Source organism: Typopeltis vanoorti, chromosome 14 (genome assembly GCF_054136105.1).
Source record: "Typopeltis vanoorti isolate ZY-2024b chromosome 14, IOZ_Tvanoo_1.0, whole genome shotgun sequence".
NCBI classification, from domain to species: domain Eukaryota; kingdom Metazoa; phylum Arthropoda; class Arachnida; order Uropygi; family Thelyphonidae; genus Typopeltis; species Typopeltis vanoorti.
The window spans coordinates 41702764-41724865 of record NC_143562.1 but is presented as its reverse complement, the minus strand read 5'-3'; the positions used below and the strand labels follow the sequence as shown (position 1 = coordinate 41724865).

Here is a 22102-nt window from a genome sequence, read left to right as displayed (position 1 = left end):
AGGATTTTATGATTATTAATACTTCATTCATGATTTAACATGAAATTGCATTTCCTGAGCTAAGTTTGTGGCTATATAAATTCTAATTTAAACACTTACTGTTATTTGTTCGTTGAAATAATAATTGTAATCTTTTTTTTTTGTTATTTATTCTGTATAAATTATCATGTTGGAGACTTAATGGAATGTATACAGCACTCAGAAAGGATTAACATAGGTTTAATATTTCCTATATTTCGTCCTTAGTCACTAGGACATCTTTGGGGATTACAAAAACAACTAATGTAACATGAACACAAATATTATACAATACTACGCCCAACCACATTGTGACACTAAAGTCCTATCTAGGTGGAGCGCTGCCCTCTAAGGGCAGTTGTAGGCGGCCTGGAATGTAAGGTGGGACCTCTAGTGATGAGTGTTTCCCAAATCTTCGGAAGCTTAATGCAACTGTATTTATCAAGATTTGGTTGTCATTTAAGGAAATTACAACGTACTAGGATATACATTAAAATAAATTTTAATATATTTCAATATTTCGGGCAACGTCATGTTGCCATTTTCAAGAACTTCAGAACAAGACATGTGCACGCAAGCACATCAAAACAGTAAACGAGGAAGAAGTCTGAAACTATTATTTCTATTAAAGTCCTGATGGTGTCCTCTAGCAGGCAATGTTGGTATTCCTGGGCGATTTGAGCTGAAGGTCTTCTGATGCAGGTTTCCCAAATTTGAGGAAGTCTCATGCAGCCAAATTTGTTGAGGTTTGGATCGTTTCTTAGGGCTGAAGTTGATTCCATGAAAAGCCTTTCATATCTGTTGCTACGGTGTATTATCCTGGCTTTCTTCAAACAGTATTCTATGGCAGGTATCCAGTGCATGGTCAGCAAAATAGAGTGGCTGTATTGGTGAAACCGGATGTAGTCCTCGTGTTTTGAAATTCTGATATTTGCTGTCCTGCCTGTTTGGCCAAAGTAGGACAGCTTACAGCTGCAAGGGACCTGGTATACACCAGGTAGGTCTGGGGGGGGTCTTTAGTAGAGCAGATCAGGGATGCCAATTTTTTATATGGTTTGTAACAAGAAGTTAAGTTATGTGTTTTTAGGATTTTTGTGATTTTTTCCGAGGTGCCTCGGATATAGGGTATGGTGATGGATTTAGAGTAATCCTTGTTGTGAGGGGGGGGAGGGTTGTGGTTTACTGGTTTCAATATTTTTTGGATTTTTTTTTTGGGGGGGGGGGTAGCCACTGGCTGAGAAGGTGTTGAGAATGTGGTTTAGTTCTGTGGTTAGGGTTGTCATTCGAGCAGATAAGTTTAGCCCTGTTGTGTAGTGTCTTAATGACTCCATATTGTTGTGGGGGGGGGGAATTGTTGGTGAATGTATCTGCCTGTATGGGTGGGTTTTCTATACACTGAGAAAACCAAGGTTCCATCATCAGGCTGGCGGGTGACTAGTGTGTCTAAGAAACGAATACAGTTGTTTTTTTTCCTCTTCCAGGGTGAATTTGATTCTGGGGTGTTGGTTGTTTAAGTGTGTTAAGAAGGAGAGGAGTGCATCGGAGCCATGTGGCCAAATAGCGAATAAATCATCTACATAGCGAACATAAGTAGTTGCGGATTACCTATCCAGATCATTAGACACTGAGCCAGAGGAGAACAACTTCAGATAGTGAGATAATCAACTCAATGCACAAGACTGAAGGGATGGAAGAAAACAAGAATATATCCCCACATCTTCAAAATTGGGAAAAAATCCATCATCGTAGAGGCCCAAAAACAAGACCCAGTATGGAAGGGAGTATATCAATAGGCTTTGAAAGGTGAGAAACTCACAGGAGAACATTCGTTTCTCCATACATTACACATAGACAGTGATGGTCTTCTGTTATCAAAACAAGGCATCACTGGAAAATGGAAAGAAAAAATATTAGTTCCGACAGTCATGATCTCTTGGGTGCTACATACCTTTCACATGACGTGGATTTGGCAGGTCATCAGGGGTTTTTTAAAACCTGGAATAGAATAAAAGATAGATAGATGTCGAGGCTTATGTATCCTCATGCCAATTGTGTCAGAAAAGGTCAAACCCCGGTGGAAAAGCCCCCCCCCTCCAGCCCCCCCCCCCCCATGCATCCGTTTCAAGACAATGGACATCACTGGTCCTCTTCCAACTAGTTCAAAGGGAAATAAATATATATTAGTTGTGATTGACATGTTCTCCAGATTCCCAGAGGCCACAGCTATGAAGGACCAAACTGCACAAACCGTGGCAAACAAACTATTTAAATTAATTATCTCCAGATATGGAATCCCCCAAAACTCTCCTTTCAGACCAAGGCTCAAACTTCACAGCTGAAGTCATGCTTCAGTTGTGCAAATTGCTGAAAATAAAAAAACTGCTCACCACTCCTTATCACCCCCAAGGCAATGGAATGTGTGAGAGGATGAACAGAACCCTCAAACAGACACTCTCCAAGCTAGCTAGCAGTCAAATATTGAACTGGGATGATTACCTCTCACACACCCTCTTTGCATGTAGAACTGCTCTACATGCAGCCATCAAGGAGGCCGTTATATTATATGAGTTTGAGCCATTGTTCCCCAGCGATTTTCGAAGCTCGAGAGCAAACACAGGATTCCCAGACATTGATGAATATCTAAATAATCTGATAATGGAAAACAAAATTGCATATGTGTTGGTGGCGGAGTCTAGTAACAACAGTTCGCAAATGGCAAGGGCATACGCAAACAAACTAAGGAAATATAAGGATTTAAAACCAGGGAACCTAGTCCTCCTAGAACAACAACCTAACAACAGAAAGGGAGGTAAACTAGGGAAGAGTGCTGCAGGACTGTATGAAATTGTCGAAAAAACATCCCCGGTGAACTTCAGAATAAGAGAAACAACGAGCCGAGGAAAAATGTTTACCATTCACTCAGATAGACTAAAGGTATTTAAGAGCAGAGCAGAGCAGACCAGACCAGACCGACTGGTTTGTCTTGGGGGACTCGATAGAAAGGGTGTCGGGAAAAAAGGGGAAATCTCTTAGAGTAAATAACCACTGGAAAGGCACAGACCAGATTAAGCATATGACCCTGAAGCAGAGAAGGTCTAATACTCAAGAAAGGGAAGAAGGAACAACCTGACTCGGATGACCAATTCTATAGTTATAAATATAGGACTTATGCTATCCCAAAACATAAGGATGACAGAGCTTTAAATAAAAAAAAAGGGGGGGGGGGAAGAATGTCTAAGTAGTGATGTGACAGAGAACTTTGTCCAAACTAGATATTATTTAAAAACTTGAAAGGGAGATAAGAAGTCTGATTCCTCCACTGATGAGTCTCGTGTGAAAAATTTTTCAGAGGAAGGATTAGTCTTTGTTAAATTGTGAATGAAGGATTTTATGATTATTAACACTTCATTCATGATTTAACATGAAATTGCATTTCCTGAGCAAAGTTTGCTCCTATGTAAATTCTAATTTAAACACTTACTGTTATTTGTTCGTTGAAATAATAACTGTAATCTTTTTTTGTTATTTATTCTGCATAAATTTTTTATATAACTTGCAAATGTATCCTAAGTGAACTGTAATATATGCATTTTATTTGTTGTTACGGAAAGTAAAAGTATTTCTAACGGACTCTGCTAATGTGATTTGATTGGCTGCTGTCAGAAAACTAAGTTATTTTTAGATAGCGCATGCCTTGGTGTAGGGATCTGTACAACGATCAAGTGGGAATTTGGTTGAGAACTGAACGATTGGAAAATAAAAACAAGTTTGGGCTGGAAAAGGAAGGAGAATTACGAGATAGTGGAGGAATGAACTAGAAGGAAAATGAAGAGAGTGTAAGAAGGTCGTGAGATGTGATCTATCCTGGGATCGTACAACGTAACAAAGATTTGGAAACTTGTTCCGATTTTAATGAATCTTACTTCAAACTCATATTTATTTATAGTTTCCTGTCACCTTGTAAAGGAATTTACCCAAGTGAAAGGATAATAATATGATCGAGATTTATCATAAGATAAGTTATTACGAGCAAGAAAATACATTTTCTAGTCTTAACAAATAAGTTATTGAACTCAGGGATACTATAAGTTTTGTGTTGCCTACAGTGGAAGATTATCGAGTGCCTAGACGTGTTAAGAGTTTTCCATAATGTGCAAGCTATGATGATCATACTGGTAAGAATATCTATTCTATAACTAACGTGTGATAGTGTTGCTTGTGTCCAGAGAACTTGGTCAAATTTCGTGTTGCTGAAGCCAGCTGGTCAAGCTTGAATGAGTGTTATTAAAAAACATTTTCCTTGTGAAACTAATGCGAGAAACTTCATTGAAGAATTAGTTCGTGTTTGAATGTGTTATCTCACAATGTATATGTAAATTCAAGACTGAGCCTTTTAAGAACTATTTTAATTCTCTGATAGATATTGATGATGCCAGCTAAGTGTTTGATTAAAATTGAAGTTTGTAATTACTCTATGAGACTAAAAAGAATTACTTTTTAAGTGTTTTGCTGAATATTGTTGTTGTTGTTTAAGGTGAAACTAAGTTGAAATCCTAACGGATGAGAATTGTGAAAGCTTTATACATAAGTTCTAGCAGTAAATGATATGCTCAGCTGAGTAGAATCTAAATACTTTATTGAATGCATAAACTGTTATCTAATTGTATTGATCTTGAAAGAATTCTTGTTTCTTATGTAAGAATAATTTTGTGAGAGAATTAAATATCTTGTTTAACTTGATTTTTGTGCTTGCCTAATTTCAGTTTCATTGCACCGCTCATTAAAATAAGAATCTTACGGGAAACCCTATGTATAAGTAAGGAATTTTCGGCCTGTAGTAAGTTCACGTTGCTGTTGTGCTATTTGATGCTTGATTCCTTCACAATAATTGTGTGATTTCAAACATAGAGTGGCACAGTATAATAAAAATTTTCTTTATGTTTGAATGTGGGGTCAACCAACAACTAGCAAATATAAGATTGGATGAAAGACAAAACCAACACTATGTAGGTATTCTCGGCCGTTGGGCTGAAGGTCTCCTGATGTACGTCTCCCAAATTTGGGACAGTCTCATGCAACCAAATTTGTCAAGGTTTGGCATGTTTCTTAGGGTTGAGGCTGATTCCATGAAAATCTTTCAAATTTGAACTTGCTACGGTGTATTATTGTGGCTTTCTTCCACCGTATTCTGTGGCATGCATCCAGAGCATGGTCTGCAAGACCAGAGTGGCTATACTAGTGAAAAAGGATGTAGTCCTTGTGTTCTGAAATTCTGATATTTGCTGTCCTGTCTGTTTGGCCAAAGTAGGACAGCTTACAGCTGCAAGGGACCTGGTATACACCAGGTAGGTCTAGGGGAAGTGGTTGGTCTTTAGTGGAGGGGATAAAGGATGCCAATTTTCTATATGGTCTGTAACAAGAGGTCAAGTCATATTCTAGTGTACGTTGTGAATTCCTTAAGTTAATTAATTATCATACATAATCAACGTATAAGCCTTTCTATGAGAATTACTATCATTCACGGAGATTCCATTGCATAAACAAGGCCTGCCAATAAGGTAAAATGAAGCTGAAATTATCAAGACAACTGAATCATCTGACCTTCCTAAAACGCTGCCGGGATAATCAGGTAATCCCAAATTGTGTGAAATTTAGCACTGTTTATTTTCACAAAAGGCTCTCAGAATTTATAACCACGCCAGCTATGCTTTGCTACGGGAACAAATTGCCGTCACGCACGTTCTCCTAGCTGGCACAAAGAAAGCTATTCGGGCACTGGAAGAAGAGCTTTCCAACACGAGTTTTAGTCAATTTTATATGATGTCTTGTGAACTGCGGCAGATAAAATATTTGAAAAAATACGGGGTCGACATATCAAGAAATTTCAGAAATTGAAAAAGAACTCGACCTCTTAACCAAAACTTCCGACCAACACTGTAGCCAGCCTTTCTTCAGTTACATTGAAGCCTGCAGCACTCATCGCTCTTTCGCATGGCCACAACTTCGCCATTGCTCCCAGAAAATACCAGCTGAGGATATAATGATCTCGATTGAATGCGGGATCCGCCACCTTCCAAACCACATCGCCAACAATATTAGACTGGATGTCGCTTGTGTTCTCACCAAAGCAAGACCACCAAAAATCAACATATCCAATAGTGAATATAAAGCTCTGCAGGAAATGAAGAAAAACAAAGAAATAGTAATTACCAAAGCAGATAAGGGAAATTCTGCCGTTGTACTCAACCAAACAGACTACACAGGTAAGCTTAATGCTCTATTATTAGATTGGGCTATTTACCTCCTTATTGAATACAATCCCACCAACTCACAAATCAGAAAACTCCATATGCTCCTTAAGAAGGTCACTTCTTGGCCTGTAGAAGTTACTAATAAATTAAAACCGTTTAACTCTATACCCCCCATATATATGGACTCCCAAAAATACATAAAGAAAATGTGTCATTACGTCCCGTAGTGGATGGCATTGATTCCGCCACATACAAATTAGCTAAACATTTGGCCAAAGCACTCACACACTATACTAGCAACACACTGTTGTGTCCCCTTTCAATATTATTCCTTGAATCATTATATCAGGCCGCTAGAAGTGAGGTGTCTTCTACATGGGTCACGTGGTATCTATATCACACAAAGAAATAGCCTCAGGGTAGAGCCAAATTTCATTTGTGACAGAGTCCTCAAACCTTACCTCTCTTAAAATCCCAAGAAATTTATATTTTTAGGCTGCGCCACTTAGAATTATTAGATTAAAGATAATTATTCGATAAAGAAGTAAGTTAAAAGATATACTCATGTGACCTAGGGTTGCAGTTGTGTCCTCAACCTTATTCAATTAAACTCCCGCTCAGATCCGTAATGAGTTTCACAAGCAGTGCATCGAATTCTATGTACAGACTCACATAATTAGTTAAAGTCAAGCAAGGTTTATTTGTTTCTAAATTTACAGTTTAAAATACAAGAATATTCATCATTCTAAATAAGACACATTCTAATTAAATCGATATAAGCTTTACTTCATCAGATATGATCTCTGAACACATTTTTTCTCAAATAATTCAATTTGAGAATTATTTGAGAAATAATTAAATGAATCTTTAGTAAATGAATTTCTAAAGTAAAGTTTCATTCTTTAGTAAATGAATCTAGATGATATAGATTACTACTAAATTCCATTATTTAATTTCTATACTATCAACTGGTAACATTAACCATTCACCAACATACATAGATTCAAATTCAGTTAGTAACCATTCACTCATGACCTTATTAATCACTCATGATTAATAAGCTTTAGTTCATCAGATATGATCTCGGAACACGTTTTTTCTCAAATAATTCACACAAAAGTAAATGAATCTATATCATCTAGATTACTACTAAATTCCATTATTTAATTTCTATACTATCAACTGGTAACATTAACCATTCTCCAACATACATTGATTCAAATTCAGTTAGTAACCATTCACTAATGACCTCCTATAAAACACACGTGCTATATTCCTGACCCGACCTTAAATTGTATCCGAGTCCTTCACTAATAAATCTTCACATATCGGTACACATTCAAATTGCATTCATATGAATAACAAATTTTGCTAATCTCTACTCGATGGTGCCTCTATCCGTCTGCATCCGCTTTAGTCTATCTTCTGCTTCATTAAGACATTTCTTTGGTTCCCTCAATCTACCTCGGGTCAAGACTTGATAGTGATTATCAGCTTAGACTTCGGGACGCATGCTTCTGCTGACCTTTCAACGCCATGGTCTGCCGCTACTTTCTGGGAATCTAGGACAGGGTTACTCGCTGTAACATCATCCTAGTCTTTAGGTATCGTTCGGCCATCCCCGAACCAGCCACAGGTTAAACCTTCACTACCTGAGGAAACATAAGAACTTCCACACGACGAAAAACCAAGAGAGCTTGGGGGGTGGAGTCCTAACCCTTTTATAGTTTCACCCTATCGGCAAATACCGCAAACTCCGCTGTTCACCCTTCACCTTGATTTTCTATGTCACATGACTTCGCGACATCCGTTCTCTCCCTGCTTGTTCACTCCATGTGCCAAGCACGCTACCGCCGGAGGCAATCGTCAACGTGTCCTTGAACCTTGGACTATCTTTTACACAGAATATGTTCTAGTGTTTCTTCTACAAATTATCCTTACATCAAATTTAACATCAACACAAAACCATGACTCTCTTAATTTACACTTTGTTGGCAATTTTCCTTTATATATATTTATTTAATTCCTTCCCCTTTTTTTTTTACATTAAAATTTTCTATTGAGCTAATCAATTATTTCTTTCTTCTTAAATTAATGTATTCAATATTTTCTAAAGTTTACAACGATACCTACTTAGAAACAAGCATGTGTTTACTTAATTATTCTACAGGGTTTTTTTTACTTCTTTGCTCATTAAACCATGATAAGTGTAATTTTAACATTCTTAACTTATCAGGGTATAACAACACCATCACACATAAAAAACTCAGCCCACTTCAAAGCCAGCATAGAAAACCTTACACTCCAACATACTGACATAATGGTCAGCTTTGACATCTCCTCCTTATTCACAAATGTCCCACTCAAGGAAACTTTAGAGCTAATCCAAGCTAAATTTTCTCCTGATATCTCAGCCCTATTTCAGTTCACAATAAACTCAGGCTATTTCGTTTGGCAGGAAAAATTCTACAAACAAATAGAGAGGACAGCCATGGGTTCACCACTCTCCCCACCCTTGGCCAATTTCTTTATTGATACCTTTGAAGAAAAAGCCTTGGCCTCTACCCCACAAAATCAAACCATATGGCTTCGCTACGTTGATGATGTGTTCGCTATTTGGGCACATGGCTCTGATACACACCTCTCCTTCTTAACACACTTAAACAAACAACACCCCAGAATCAAGTTCACTCTGGAAAAAGAGGAAAACAACATCCTCCCTTTCCTAGACACACAAGTCACCTGCCAGCCTGATGGAACCTTGGTTTTCTCAGTATATAGAAAACCCACCCATACAGGCAAGTATATTCACCCACAATCCCCCCCCCCTCACAACAATATGGAGTGGTGAAAACACTATACAACAGGGCTAAACTAATCTGTTCTAACAACAAGGTCCTAAACACTGAACTAAATCACATCCTTAATACTTTCTCAGCCAATAGCTACCCCTCCCCCCAAAAAAATCCAAAAAATATTGAAACCAGTATACCACAATGTTACCCCCCCCCCTTCACAACAAGGATTACTCTAAATCCATCATCATTCCCTACATCGCAAAAAATTATCAAAATCTTAAGAAAACATGACTTGACCTCTTGTTACAGACCATATAAAAATTGGCATCCCTTATCCGCTCCACTAAAGACCAGCCATTTCCCCTAGACCTACTTGGTGTATACCAGGTCCCTTGCAGCTGTAAGCTGTCCTATTTTGGCCAAACAGGCAAGACAGCAAATATCAGAATTTCAGAACACAACGACTACTTCCATTTTCATCAGTATAGCCACTCTGGTTTTGCAGACCATGCTCTAGATACACACCACAGAATACGGTGGAAGAAAGCCACAATAATACACCGTCGCAAGTTCAAATTTGAAAGACTTTTCAAGGAATCAGCCACAGCCCTAAGAAACATGCCAAACCTCAACAAATTTGGTTGCATAAGACTGCCCCAAATTTGGGAGACGTACATCAGGAGACCTTCAGCCCAACGGCCAAGAATAACTACATAGCCCTTGGGGGGGGGGGGGCACCATCAGGACTTTTAGGAGAAACAATAGCTTCCTGCTTCGTCCTCATTTACTGTGTGTAGTTCCTGCATGCACGTGTCTTTATTTTAAGTTCCTTTGAAGATATTGGAAATATATATTAAAGTTTAATTTAATTTATATTCTAGTGTACGTTGTGAATTCTTTAAGTTAATTAATAATCATGTATAATCAACGTATAAGCCTTTCTACAAGAATTACTGCCTTAACTACAGTCCATCTTATTATTCAAACTACACTGCATGATTTCTTCCATCACAAGGGTGATACTACGAGGGTTGTTTAAAAAGTTTGGCAAAAAAAATAAGTAAGACACATTTTTTTGGAAAAAATCGCCTTTATTTCTCAACATAGTCATCATTGAATATAATAAAATTAGTTTAATCCTTTATCCAAGTGTGAGCAAACAAAGTTTGTGCCTGAAAGTATCTTCAGGACTGGGGTAAGGTGGTACAACACCAGGGTAACTTGTTGCAAAGGTGGAGCAAGTTACCAACACTCCTATCTCAGTATCTCCTATAATGCAAAACACATCTCCTTGCGGATATGTCTAATGTTATGCATTAAGGGAAGGGCCACTACCCAGACTAGTTTTGACCTTTATTGAGGTCTCTTCAGTGGGAGCCAGGCCCAAGGAGAGCTACCAGGCAGAAGCATTAGCAAGTCATCTCTACCTATAGGAGTTGCCAAATGGTGTGCCACCCTTTTTTAATAAATTACTCTGGATTTAGAGAAAGATGTTGAAAGTTTATTTTTCACTTGGTTTAAACTGAACCTTTGAACTTTTCACTTGGTCCAAGTATTAAACTAGTTTTATTATACTCTAACCAAGTGAAAAATAAACTTTCAACTTCAATAGTCATCATTGAGGTCTACACATTTGGTCCAGCAAGATATAATTTTTTCATCCCATCTAAAAAGTAGGATTTGTCAAAATCCTACTTTTTAGCATTGTGCAAAATAGTTATCGACAGCCTTGATGACATCCTCGATCGAAGAAACTTTTTCCCACCGAGCCAAATTTTTAAGTTTGGAAACAAGAAAAAGTCACATGGAGCCAAGTCCGGAGAATACAGTGGATGTGGAACCAATTCAAACCTCAATTCATTCAATTTTGCCATTGCAAAATTGAATGAATTGGGATAGTGCATTGTCTTGATGAAAGAGCACTTTTTTGTGCACCAATCTTGGCTATCCTTTCTTCAATTATTTTAAATGGTCCAACAATAACACATAAGAGACTCCTGTTATTGTCTTACCTTTTTCAAATAGTCTATCATGATAATTCCTTGGGAATCCCAAAAAACAGTGGCCATCACCTTCCCAGCTGATAAAACAGTCTACGCTTTTTTCAGTGCTCTTTCAATGGGCACTGTCCACTTTTGACTGCTGCTTGAACTCAGGTGTGTAGTGGTGAATCGAAGTTTCATCCACAGTCATGAATCAATAGAAAAAATCCTGCAAATTGTAATTAAACATCGCCAAACACTGCATTGAAATGTTTTTTTGCATGCGTTTTTGATCGACAGTAAACAATCGTAAACAGCACCCATTGTGCACACAGCTTTTTCATGTGCAGTTTTTTGTGCAGGATATTATACACCCATTCAGTTGAGATACCTACAATCTCAGCAATCTCACGAACTTTCACTCGGTGGTCTTCCACAATTCTTCTCCTACAGAACAAATTTCCACACGACATTACGGCTCTCTTTGTTCATATACTACATTCTGGTTACTTTGTGTGGCAAAATAAATTTTACCTACAAAAAGAAGGTATGGCTATGGGCTCACCTCTATCCCCCCCCCCCCCAATTGCTAACTTTTATATGGAAGCTTTTGAGCAACATGCTCTTGATTACTTTATTCTAAACCTACAGTTTGGCTTAGATACATTGACAATGTTTTCGTTATATGGCCACATGGTCGCCAAACTTTAAACACAGCCACCTGAACAAACAACATAAGCGCATAAAATTTACTATTGAAATTGTATCTTTCCTGGACACACTAGTCACATGTCTTCCCTGAGACTGTCTATCCTTCACTGTTTACCGCAAACCTTCACAAACCGGCCAATAAATACATGCTAACTCATATCACCACCCTTCACAAAAATTTGGAGTCCTTAACACCCTCAAAAACAGTTATAACAATTTGCTGTAATGAACAAGCTCTTAAACAAGAATTAAAAATTATTAGCAATACATTTATAAATAATGGCTACAGCAAAAACATTATTAATAAAATTTTCATAAAATAATATAGATTACAGTAAAACCATAGCTATCCCATACATTAAAGGGTTATCAAGAAAAATTAATAGAATCCTACACCATTATAATCTTAATGCCACTTTTAAACCACCTTTAAAATTAAAAAACATATTTAACTCCTCTAAGGATCCTCTCCCTCCATTGGCATATCCTAGAGTTTATTGCATCTATTGCACCTGTAACTTATCTTATATTGGGGAAACTGGACGTACAATCCCTATCCATAAAAAAAAAAAAAATGACACATTAAATTTAACAATTTTGGTGAAGCAGGCCTCTCAGATCATGCTCTTAACATCCTACACCAAATTGATTGGAAAAGTACTTGCTCGTTACCTCATATGCTCGTTACATAATAAAAACCTGGTATGAACTGAAATTTAAAGAAGCCAGTGAAATTTTGATTAACCACCCTAATTTTAACAATGATGATGGCATAAAAATCCCCAAGAATTTGGATTGATACATTCAGCCCACTTAGTTTCCGGCAAACCCTGACTTTAGGACTCTAAGCAATTTTTCAGCTTTTATCGGCCACTATCCATACCAGTTGTTGTAATATATATGTATAAGTAATTTTTTTTTAAATTTATTATTTATTAATTTTTTTTCCTTTTTGTAAACATGTTGCTCTTCAGCTTAATTTAATTTTGTAACCTAACAGATAATGATAATAATAACATGTATATTGCAGTGCAGCTTGTTTCTTGTCTCCACTCCATGTTTCGAGTCCACGTTAAGGTCATCAGATGATGATGATCTTAACGTGGAGTCGAAACGTCGAGTGTTTATTTTGGTTTGTATTAAGGTTTTACTCTAGCATAATAGTTGTTAACATAATTTTCATGATGTATTCTGATCACCGTATAAGCATGAAAGAAGTCACTTCACACATATGCTTACACCTGGACATAGGATTAAAGCAAGAATATAATTTCTTGTCAAGTATAATATACATTTTAATCAAGTAGAAAAAAACTTTCCACAACTATAAAAAAAAAACTAAAACAATACACTTACAGTCCCTATAATAAATGGAATATCACTAAGCTGAAGGTGGTAATGTTTTGGGCGAGATTTTAAATTTGTTGTTCTGCTAATTGGAGGCAAAGCATTCTTTCTTGTTATTTTTTGCTTTTCCAAGGTCTTCTAGAAATTGCATAACAGAACAAAATATAATATCAAGAATATATATACCCAGCATTATCATAAAATATTTTTAATGATGTATATTGTAAGACACTGTTAGTCATAAAACAGATATTGTATTTATTTTACCTTTCAAAATATCTTGCATTCTGGGTAACAATTTAAACAGTACATATTTATCCTTTGCAAAATTACCATAACACGAAAATCAAAATATTTAAGAAAAAAATTTATCTAAAAACAATTAACTGTTAGATAGTTATCACATGATTATATGTTACTTAATATGATCAAGTATTAGTTGTCATTTGAGAGTCATGCTGTATTCTGTAATTATCCCAAATAAACAAGATGCTACTGACTAAATAATCATAAGTGAAGTGGAAGGTTAGGAAGGAAAAAACTTACACGATTTAATCAACTTGAATTGTACCTTGCATTTTTTTTTAAATATAGAAACGATTTTTAGCATACACAAATAAAAAAAATGAATAAGCAGACTGTGACTACCAGTTCTGATGATGGATAACAATGGAAATTTGTACAAAATGTTTCAGATATTTGTAGAAATGGAATAAATCAGTGTGCAAGTATTTGCATGGGGGGGGGATTATTCCAATTATTCATTAATCTGCTTTTTTAACTACAAAAAACCCCACAATGCGTGTTTGTGGGGGGCAGGGGAAGGGTGCAGGTGAGAGATGTCTACAAATGCTTTTTAGGTAAAGCATAGTTACACTGCTGACAATGCATGTTACATAATTACAAGTTCTGAGATAACAGTTATTTGAAAGAAAGAGATCTTCAGAAAGATCTAGGTACTATTAAATAACCATATCATGCTAGCATGCTCTTAACTGTTCACATACACTGTCTGATCTTCAGAGTTGAATTTTAAACTGTCAATATTGCCATGATTTTTCACAAAACATACTGTAAGTGGCAAATTTACATTTTTCAAAGAAATCTGATGAGTGGTGGTACTTCTCTAGAATCTAATGAATGTGTCAGAAGTTTGACTTCTCAATGCATTTTTGGCTAATGTCCTCTAAACAATTTTATTTTGATTAATTCTGAAAATGCAAATAGTGTGATTAAAACCAAACTGAAACTATTTTAAAAATTATAATAGATATTAAATTTCCTTAAATTCCATCTAACCAGTGTAGAATTATCAATATCAGTTTGAATTAAAAACTAAAACTAGAATTGACACATGTTCACCTTGTGCATATCTTAATTCTAAAGTTTATTAAATCCTGCTTAGCCAGAGTAGGATTATTGCAAACATATTATTACTATTAATAACATCTGACTTCCATGGAGTCAGAGACTCATCGTGAGAGGTACACACTATCGCACAAAGATCATCCAAATATGCCTTAAACTGATTCAATGTAGCCTACATTCACAACACACTCAGGCAATGAATTCTGCTTACCAACCACTATCCATATAAAGAACCTGTTCCTCACTTCTCTGTTCACACTCTCCTTATACAGTTTCCAGGGATGGTCTATTGTTCTGCTCTCTCCATCCCATTCTATGAAAAATCTCTTACATGTCAACCTAATAAGAATCCCTGATTAGTTTTTATGTCTCTAACCTATTCCCCCCCCCCTTTCCTTCCTATTCAAGGGCTTTTGCAATTTACATTCTCTCAATCTGTCCTAGTACTCCACATTCCAAAGACCATGATCAACCTTTGTGAATCTTCTCTGGACCCTTTCTAGCATATCCTTGTCACCATGAAAACACGGTGACCAAATCTGTTAATAATACATATGAGGCCTGATCAAGGCCTTATACAATGGCATCATAATCTCTTTATTTTTGCATGTCAGGGTCCTCCGCATCATTGCCATTATCTGATGTGACATCTTCACAACTTGGCTGCAACATGGCTCCTAAATTTCAGGTCCTTGTCCACCACCACTCCCAGATCTCTCATCTCCACTACTACCTTTAAAGTTTTCTCACCAAGTATATACTTTGCTTCCCTTCATTGCTCACCAAATTTCAAAACCTTACACTTTGCAAACATCTATTCAAGTCCTCCTGTAAGGCCATAACATTTGCTCTTCCCAATTTTTCATCATCTGCAAACAGCTACATATCACCAGTTAAACCCATTCCAATATCATTAATATACAAATTGAACAGTAATGGTCCAAAAACTGACCCTCATGGCACACCAAGAATACTGCAACCCCCCCCCCCCCATATACAACTTTATGATACCTATCTGACAGTATACCACTGTATATGCATTTCCCTTGTCCAAGACATTTGTCACCTTTTTTTATAGTATATAAGTAAGTTAGTAAAACATTTCCCTTTAACAAATCTATGCTAAAAACAGATAATACTGTTATCAACCCATTTCTGTATCCTACTTCTCTCCAATCTCTCTCTATACAGATATGCAGATTGGCCTTATCACCACCTTTAGGCAGTGGAACAATTTTAACTTCTTTCCACTCCCTTGGAACCTGTACTGTTGTAAGACTCTTATTAAACAAGCATGCCAATGCTACTGCCAATTCCAGGAAACATATAATCTGACAGATTCTGCCTCTTTGTGCTACTGGCAAATGATCTGATTATAATGAAACTGAACTGATCCGACAAATCTTTGTAGTGAATCCAAGCACACTGAATTTCAACAGAAATCCATTCAGCTAGACTGGTCATAAAAGTAACTATAGGAATTAAGTGACCTACTAGTTTCACTACTAAATTTCCTGTGGCTTCTTCCAGATAAACTCAGAAAAAATATAAAGTTGACAACATAAACTAAAACACTACTAAGCAAATCTTGTAGGAACTGTTTTATGTTTTAATCACTGTCATGATGTGTGTGTGAGGAAAATAAGCTAAGCCAGAGTTGCATTCTCTGCTGTGAGCAATGTCTTCACAATGGTTTTTGTCTTATTTCAAAATTTTTCTAAGTCCTATCTATGAAAGGCGACATAAGCAGGGAATTCTGTAAGCTTAAGGATGTCTATAGAAGGAGTTATAGTCTTTGGTAGAGCAGAGCAGACTCCATGTAGTAAGTATAGGTTTAAAATCCACCTTAATATCATTAGATTTGAGGACACTAGCAATCTTGATTGAAAGTCTAGTGGTGTAAGGAATGGAAACTGACTCTTCCTGTTGTGAATGTCATGATTTTGCTGTGGAGCATGACTGGAGAAAAGCAATGTATGAATACCCATTGCGAGTTAGTTGGAGAAGAATTGGTAGGTTATTAATTTTCTTCTTATCAGTTGACTTTCAGTCAAGATTGCTAGCCTCCTCAACCCTTATATTAGGATGGCTTATAAGCTTATTCTTCTATATGAAGTCTGATCCATTCTTCTAAAGACCATAATCCCTTCTACAAACATCCTCTGGAATTCCCTGCTCACATGGCCTTTCATATATAGTTCAGACTTTGAGAAGAAAGAACATCTTAGAGACCCTAGTCACAACAGAGAAGACAACTCTGGCTCAGCTTATCATTTTTTCTCACCCACACACAAACCATGACATTGACTAGAACAAAAGCTCCATTCACTTAGACGACTTCATCTCAGAGAATAAAAGAATCAATCATGATCATCTTTTCATGGCATGATTAATAAGAACCAAGGAATGATTCTATATGACATTTGGAAATCACCCAGATCCTTTCAGATACCAGATTTCAACTTTTCAGCAAATCCTATGCATACAATGGATACCATCTGACTGGTGCCAGTTCTCACACTTCCAATTGCTTCCAATATTCGTAATGTAATGGTTCCTACAAGCTTTGCTTACTAGTGTCTTTTTTTTTTTTTTAGTTTAGTTGCCAACTTTCCATTTATATTTTTTCTGTGTTTACCCAGAAAAAGCCCCACAGTTTTTATAGGCAAAACTAGTAGGTCATTTAATTCTTGTAGTTATTTTTAACAAAATAAAACCCAGTTACTCTCCACTTTAAACTTGATTGGTTGAATGTCTGCTATCAAGCAGGCATAAATTCATTTTATGAAATGTATCTAAAAATACTAGGAGTTTATCTTCCTCCACTATGAAGCATTCCTGAAATATTTCTTTGGAGCACTCAATTCATTTCAATTTAAAGCCAATTTCAATTTTGAGAAAAGGTAAAAGTTGCAGGATGCTGAGTCAAAAGCAATTCAACAAATACTTAAACAGAAAATTGTGAAGGTCAAATGCATTATTCCATGGCTATTAAAAAAGTTTTGGATTAAACTTGGGGAAATACAGTGTGCACCAAAATCTTCCATCAGAAAAACCAGAACCTGTACCAAATGAGATATGAAATTTCCTTTGACTTAATTATTGAGTCTTCCCTTTACAGTTTTCTATTCCCAAAATCATCCATCAGACTATCACCTGTATGTAAGGATTTCATGTATACAAGTTTATGTTACCAAACAGAAGCAATACGACTGTATTCAACCAATTAAGAGAATATGATACATGCTTGTAACTAAATAATTATAGGATGTTATATTCAGGAAATAATGATAAAGAAAGGAAGGAGTAGCAACAGCATTCAGTACAAACATGAAGATAAATTTTTTGCTTCAAGTAGTATGTGGACAAACTTCAAAATGGAGAAATGGACAATGAAACTTATTTGTGACTAATTGGCCCAAAAAAGAAGTAAGGGAATTTTTCAAGGCATTAGAGCAGGCAGAAGGTGCTTGTTGGAGATCTAAACAGCAGAGTAGGAAGTGAATTCCACCAAGCATATAGAAATGTTTTGGAAAAATTTGGAGAAAAGTGTAAGGCTAATAATAATGGTAAGCATCTGCTGGATTTCTGATCAGCATATAGGATAGTCATTACTAACACCACGTTCCAACATAAAACTGTGCACAAGTTCATGTGGAGAGAAGACACAAGAAATAAGAAAAGCCTAACTGACTGTGTTATTATTGATAGTGATATCTTAATGCTAGTTCAGATACAAGAGTGTAAAGAAGATTTGAAATTGGAAGTGACCTTCACTTAGTTTTAAGTAGGATAAAACTGAATATCACATTGAAAAGAACAGTATGTAAAATGTTTTAAAAATAATTAAAGTTGAGCAGCTTTTACAGTTAAGTTGTAGACTCAACTTTACAAAACATTACTGAAGAAAGAATGAAACAGTTTTAAAACAAGAATCAAACCTTGGAGATGCAGTGGCAGACCTTGAAGAAAACATTGATTGTCAGCTAGGAAGATACAATGAAGAAGTTTGCAAGGATAGAAAAATAAGAATGCTATGGTGGACACAAGAAGTTAAAGCAGTAGTCCTGGAAAAGAAGAAAGCATATTGAAAGTTCTTAGCAAATAAGTCAGCATGTAGTCTAAAAGAACATATAGAACAATGTAAGAGAACTAGGAAGACTTCAGAAAGAATATAGAAAATAAATATCAGGAAGGTTGCAAAATGTTTTGGAGGGTACTGAAAAAATTTAGAAATGAAGGAAAAAATACTGTAAAAGGAATCAAAGATGATAAAGGTAACATGATAACTAAAGATAAGAGTATCCTAGATATCTGGAATAATTACTTTGACAGACTGCTATACGAAACAAGCAGTGAAAGAATTGTAATAGAAAATTTTCAAGAGAAATGCAAACAGGAATACACATCAATACTTCAGGTAGAAAACGCCATCAAAAACTTGAAATGTGGAAAGGTAGCTAGAGGAGATGATATTCAACCAGAAATGCTCGGATATAGAGATATAAAAGTTTTGCAGTGGCTCTACTGCATAAGTCACAGGGCCTGGTTAGAAGATCGAATTTCAGTTGATTTGAGTAGAGATCTCATAAAAAATGCATCTATAAAAAAAAAAAGAGAATAAAGTTGAGTATGAGAATTACAGAGGAATTTCTCTTCTAAGTGTTCCAGGTAAGATTTATGCAAGCGTACTTGAAGAGGCTGAGAAAAATTGTGAAAGAGAAACTGAAAGAAAAACAAGCTTGATTCAGGCCAAATAGAGACTATCAGCATCAGATTTTTAATTTGAGACAAATAGTTAAGAGATCATGGGTGTATTACAAAGATCTGTACTTAAGTTTTCTAGATTTGGAAAAGGCATAAGACAAGGTGCTCAAATCAAAACACTACAATTATATGGTAAATGAAATATTATACAGGACAACAGGGCCATACTCATACACAGGTGAGGTAGGCTCTAGCTGAGGGTCCTGAAAAATTAAGGCCAATTTAAGGGTCCCAAACATTGAGAGAGGGGCCTTGGAGCATTCCAGTGGCTGGATCCAAGCCCGTCTCAGGAAAAGTGTAAATACGATCCTGCAGGGCAATATACAGTACATATTTAAGATGTAATTCAGCAGAATTACATCTTAAATATGTACTGTGAAAGGAAGACAGAAAAACAGTTTAATGTAAAAGCAGACAAGGATGCACGTTATTTTCACTCTTATTCATCATCTATATGGATCATATTGATATTAGGATTGGCGTCATCAAACTTAGCGCTTTGCTGAATGCAGATTATGTTGTATTCCTAAACAGATTTAGTGCAATATTTCCAGGATTTGCTAACTAAATTGAAAAACAATTGTAATAAATTTGGCATGAAAATCAGCAATAAAAAGAGCAAAACTATGAAAATAGGCAGGAACATAGAAAACTTTAGCTGCATTCTGAATGGATATCTTATAGAAAAAGTAAAATATTTCAGCTACTTAGGCAGTTTATAGATGACAAGTTAAATCTGGAAATAGACAACAAAATAAGGCATGGTGGGGAGGGGAGCCAGATGAATAAATTTATATGGAATATCAGGTCATCCCAAAAGTAATGTTGTTTTTAGCATTAAGTTTTGAAAGGATATAAAAGATAAATCACTTGCTAGCTTAATCAAGTATATATTCTCTTTGAATTAAAAACACTCTTCCAACATTGTGAAAGCTTCATAATGCCATTTCTATAGAATTCAGGAGTTTGGATGCAAAGAAGTTGCATAGACTCAATTTCAGTGCCTCTAATATATTGTATTGTTTTTCATTAATGAAATGTTGCAAACTTCAAAATAAGTGGTAATATGAAGGTGCAAGATCAGGAAAATATAGAGGATGTGGAAGCTTTTCCCAGCCAAGTTCCTCAATCTTGGTACAAGTAATTCTTGCACTATGAGGGTGTGCGTTATCATGGTGAAAAACAACACCCTTTCAATTGACTAGAGAACACCTCTTTTCTTTCAGGTTTTTCATTCAATTGATTGAGTTGTTCACAGTATACTTCAGCTGCGATTGTTTGGTTTTGTGGCAAGAGTTCTATCCCACCAAATGCTTAACAAAACCTTCTGCAGATGAAGGTCTTATTTTGGCTAAGGTTTAGCCTGTTCCCACTGAATGAAATCACTGCCTTCACTGCTTAACATTCTTGTAAAGTATCCACTTTTCATCACCAATGATTACATGACTCAAAAATGGAGATTGAACCTCTTGAGAATGAAGAGTGCAGATGTTGATGTGCTTTCTTCGATTGCTGTTTGTCAGTTCGTGAGGAACCAACTTGCTGGGCTCAGGCACTATTCCAAGTTCTTGCAAATGCCAATGGATGGTCGATGAAGATGAATTAAGATCTTTTGTTAAATCTTTAACAGTTGCATTGGCATTTTTTACAATAGTGGCTTCTGACAAATCATTATCAAGAGAGACAGGGTTCCCAGAGCGAGGGGAGTCTTTCAAGCTAACGTCCCCTTGTTGAAAATTTGGAACCATCACTAGCACTTTTGCACATTTACAAAACATTATTGACATAGACTCTTGCACATTTTTTACAGTGTTAGCAGCATTGTTGCCTTTTTTGAACTCATAAAGCATGATGTGCTCTTCAGTGATCTCCACAGTAATAAAGAATTATTTAAACAAAAATATGTATGACATTCTTGCAAGGCAGAATTTCTTAGAATGAGACTGCCTCAACTTAGCAGTACTTATGAAGCTTCAAAAATTCATGTTTAGACAAGCTGAGACACATGTACAGTATAAAAAATGACATTACTCTTTTGGGATGACATACAATATGTTCAAACCAGTTTTAAGTTATGGATCAGAGTTGGGTTTGAAATAAAGTACTTGATTAAAATTAGAGACCACAGATAAGAGTTCTGAGAAACATTAAGGGAGTGAACAGATCAATGGAATCAAAATATGAAGATATTAGGAAAAAAAACTTGACACTGTCTGCATTTAATAATATATGCAGACCTAATGTAAAGTGGTATGGTCAGTTAAACAGAATGGAATAGGAAAGGTTAATAAAATAGGTGTTTGATGCCAAGATGGCAAGAAAAAGACCTATAGGAAGACAAGGTCTAGGGTGGATTGATTCAGTCAGAAGTGGCTTAGAAGAACAAAAAAAAAGTTATATATGATAATATTGGAGTGCTGTGATAGTAGTCTGAACACCTCTTGAGGATGTATATCAGAAAATTGATGAGAAAACATGCATTGTTTGCTCAATGTTTATCCACTTCTGATAATGACCACTATAAAACTGAAGATAAGAGCATAATTTTTAGAGCATCATTTCCATGTGCTTTCTTTTAAATATTTCTGGAGCTCTCTTGCACTTTTATCATGTTTTAACTGTATTAGTTTGAAGGAGATATTGCTCGTTTGATGAGCAAACAAGTCACTTCAATGCATACCACTAATCTACAGCTTTAAGTATGAACCACTTCCAGGTCATTGCATAACTTGAATATTGAATGATAAGAGCATTAAACTCTTTTATCCATAAATATATCTTAATATTTTGATTGATTTATGATTAACACAACAATTAATAAATACTCATAAAGAGAAAAATCTGAAAGTGGGCACTTTTA

At 36.0% G+C, this 22102-nt stretch overlaps 1 protein-coding gene across 4 annotated transcripts in view; it reads right to left on the bottom strand.

Annotated features, from left to right (window-relative positions):
• The window catches only part of LOC150099400 (centrosomal protein of 57 kDa-like), a 177827-nt gene that overhangs the window by 94399 nt on the left and 61326 nt on the right, over positions 1–22102 (bottom strand). For all 4 annotated transcript variants that reach the window (XM_090404119.1, XM_090404118.1, XM_090404121.1 and 1 more), the window contains one exon: positions 13117–13245. In XM_090404119.1, the coding sequence (XP_090260245.1) occupies positions 13117–13245 (129 nt within the window). The remainder of the gene's footprint in view (positions 1–13116; positions 13246–22102) is intronic.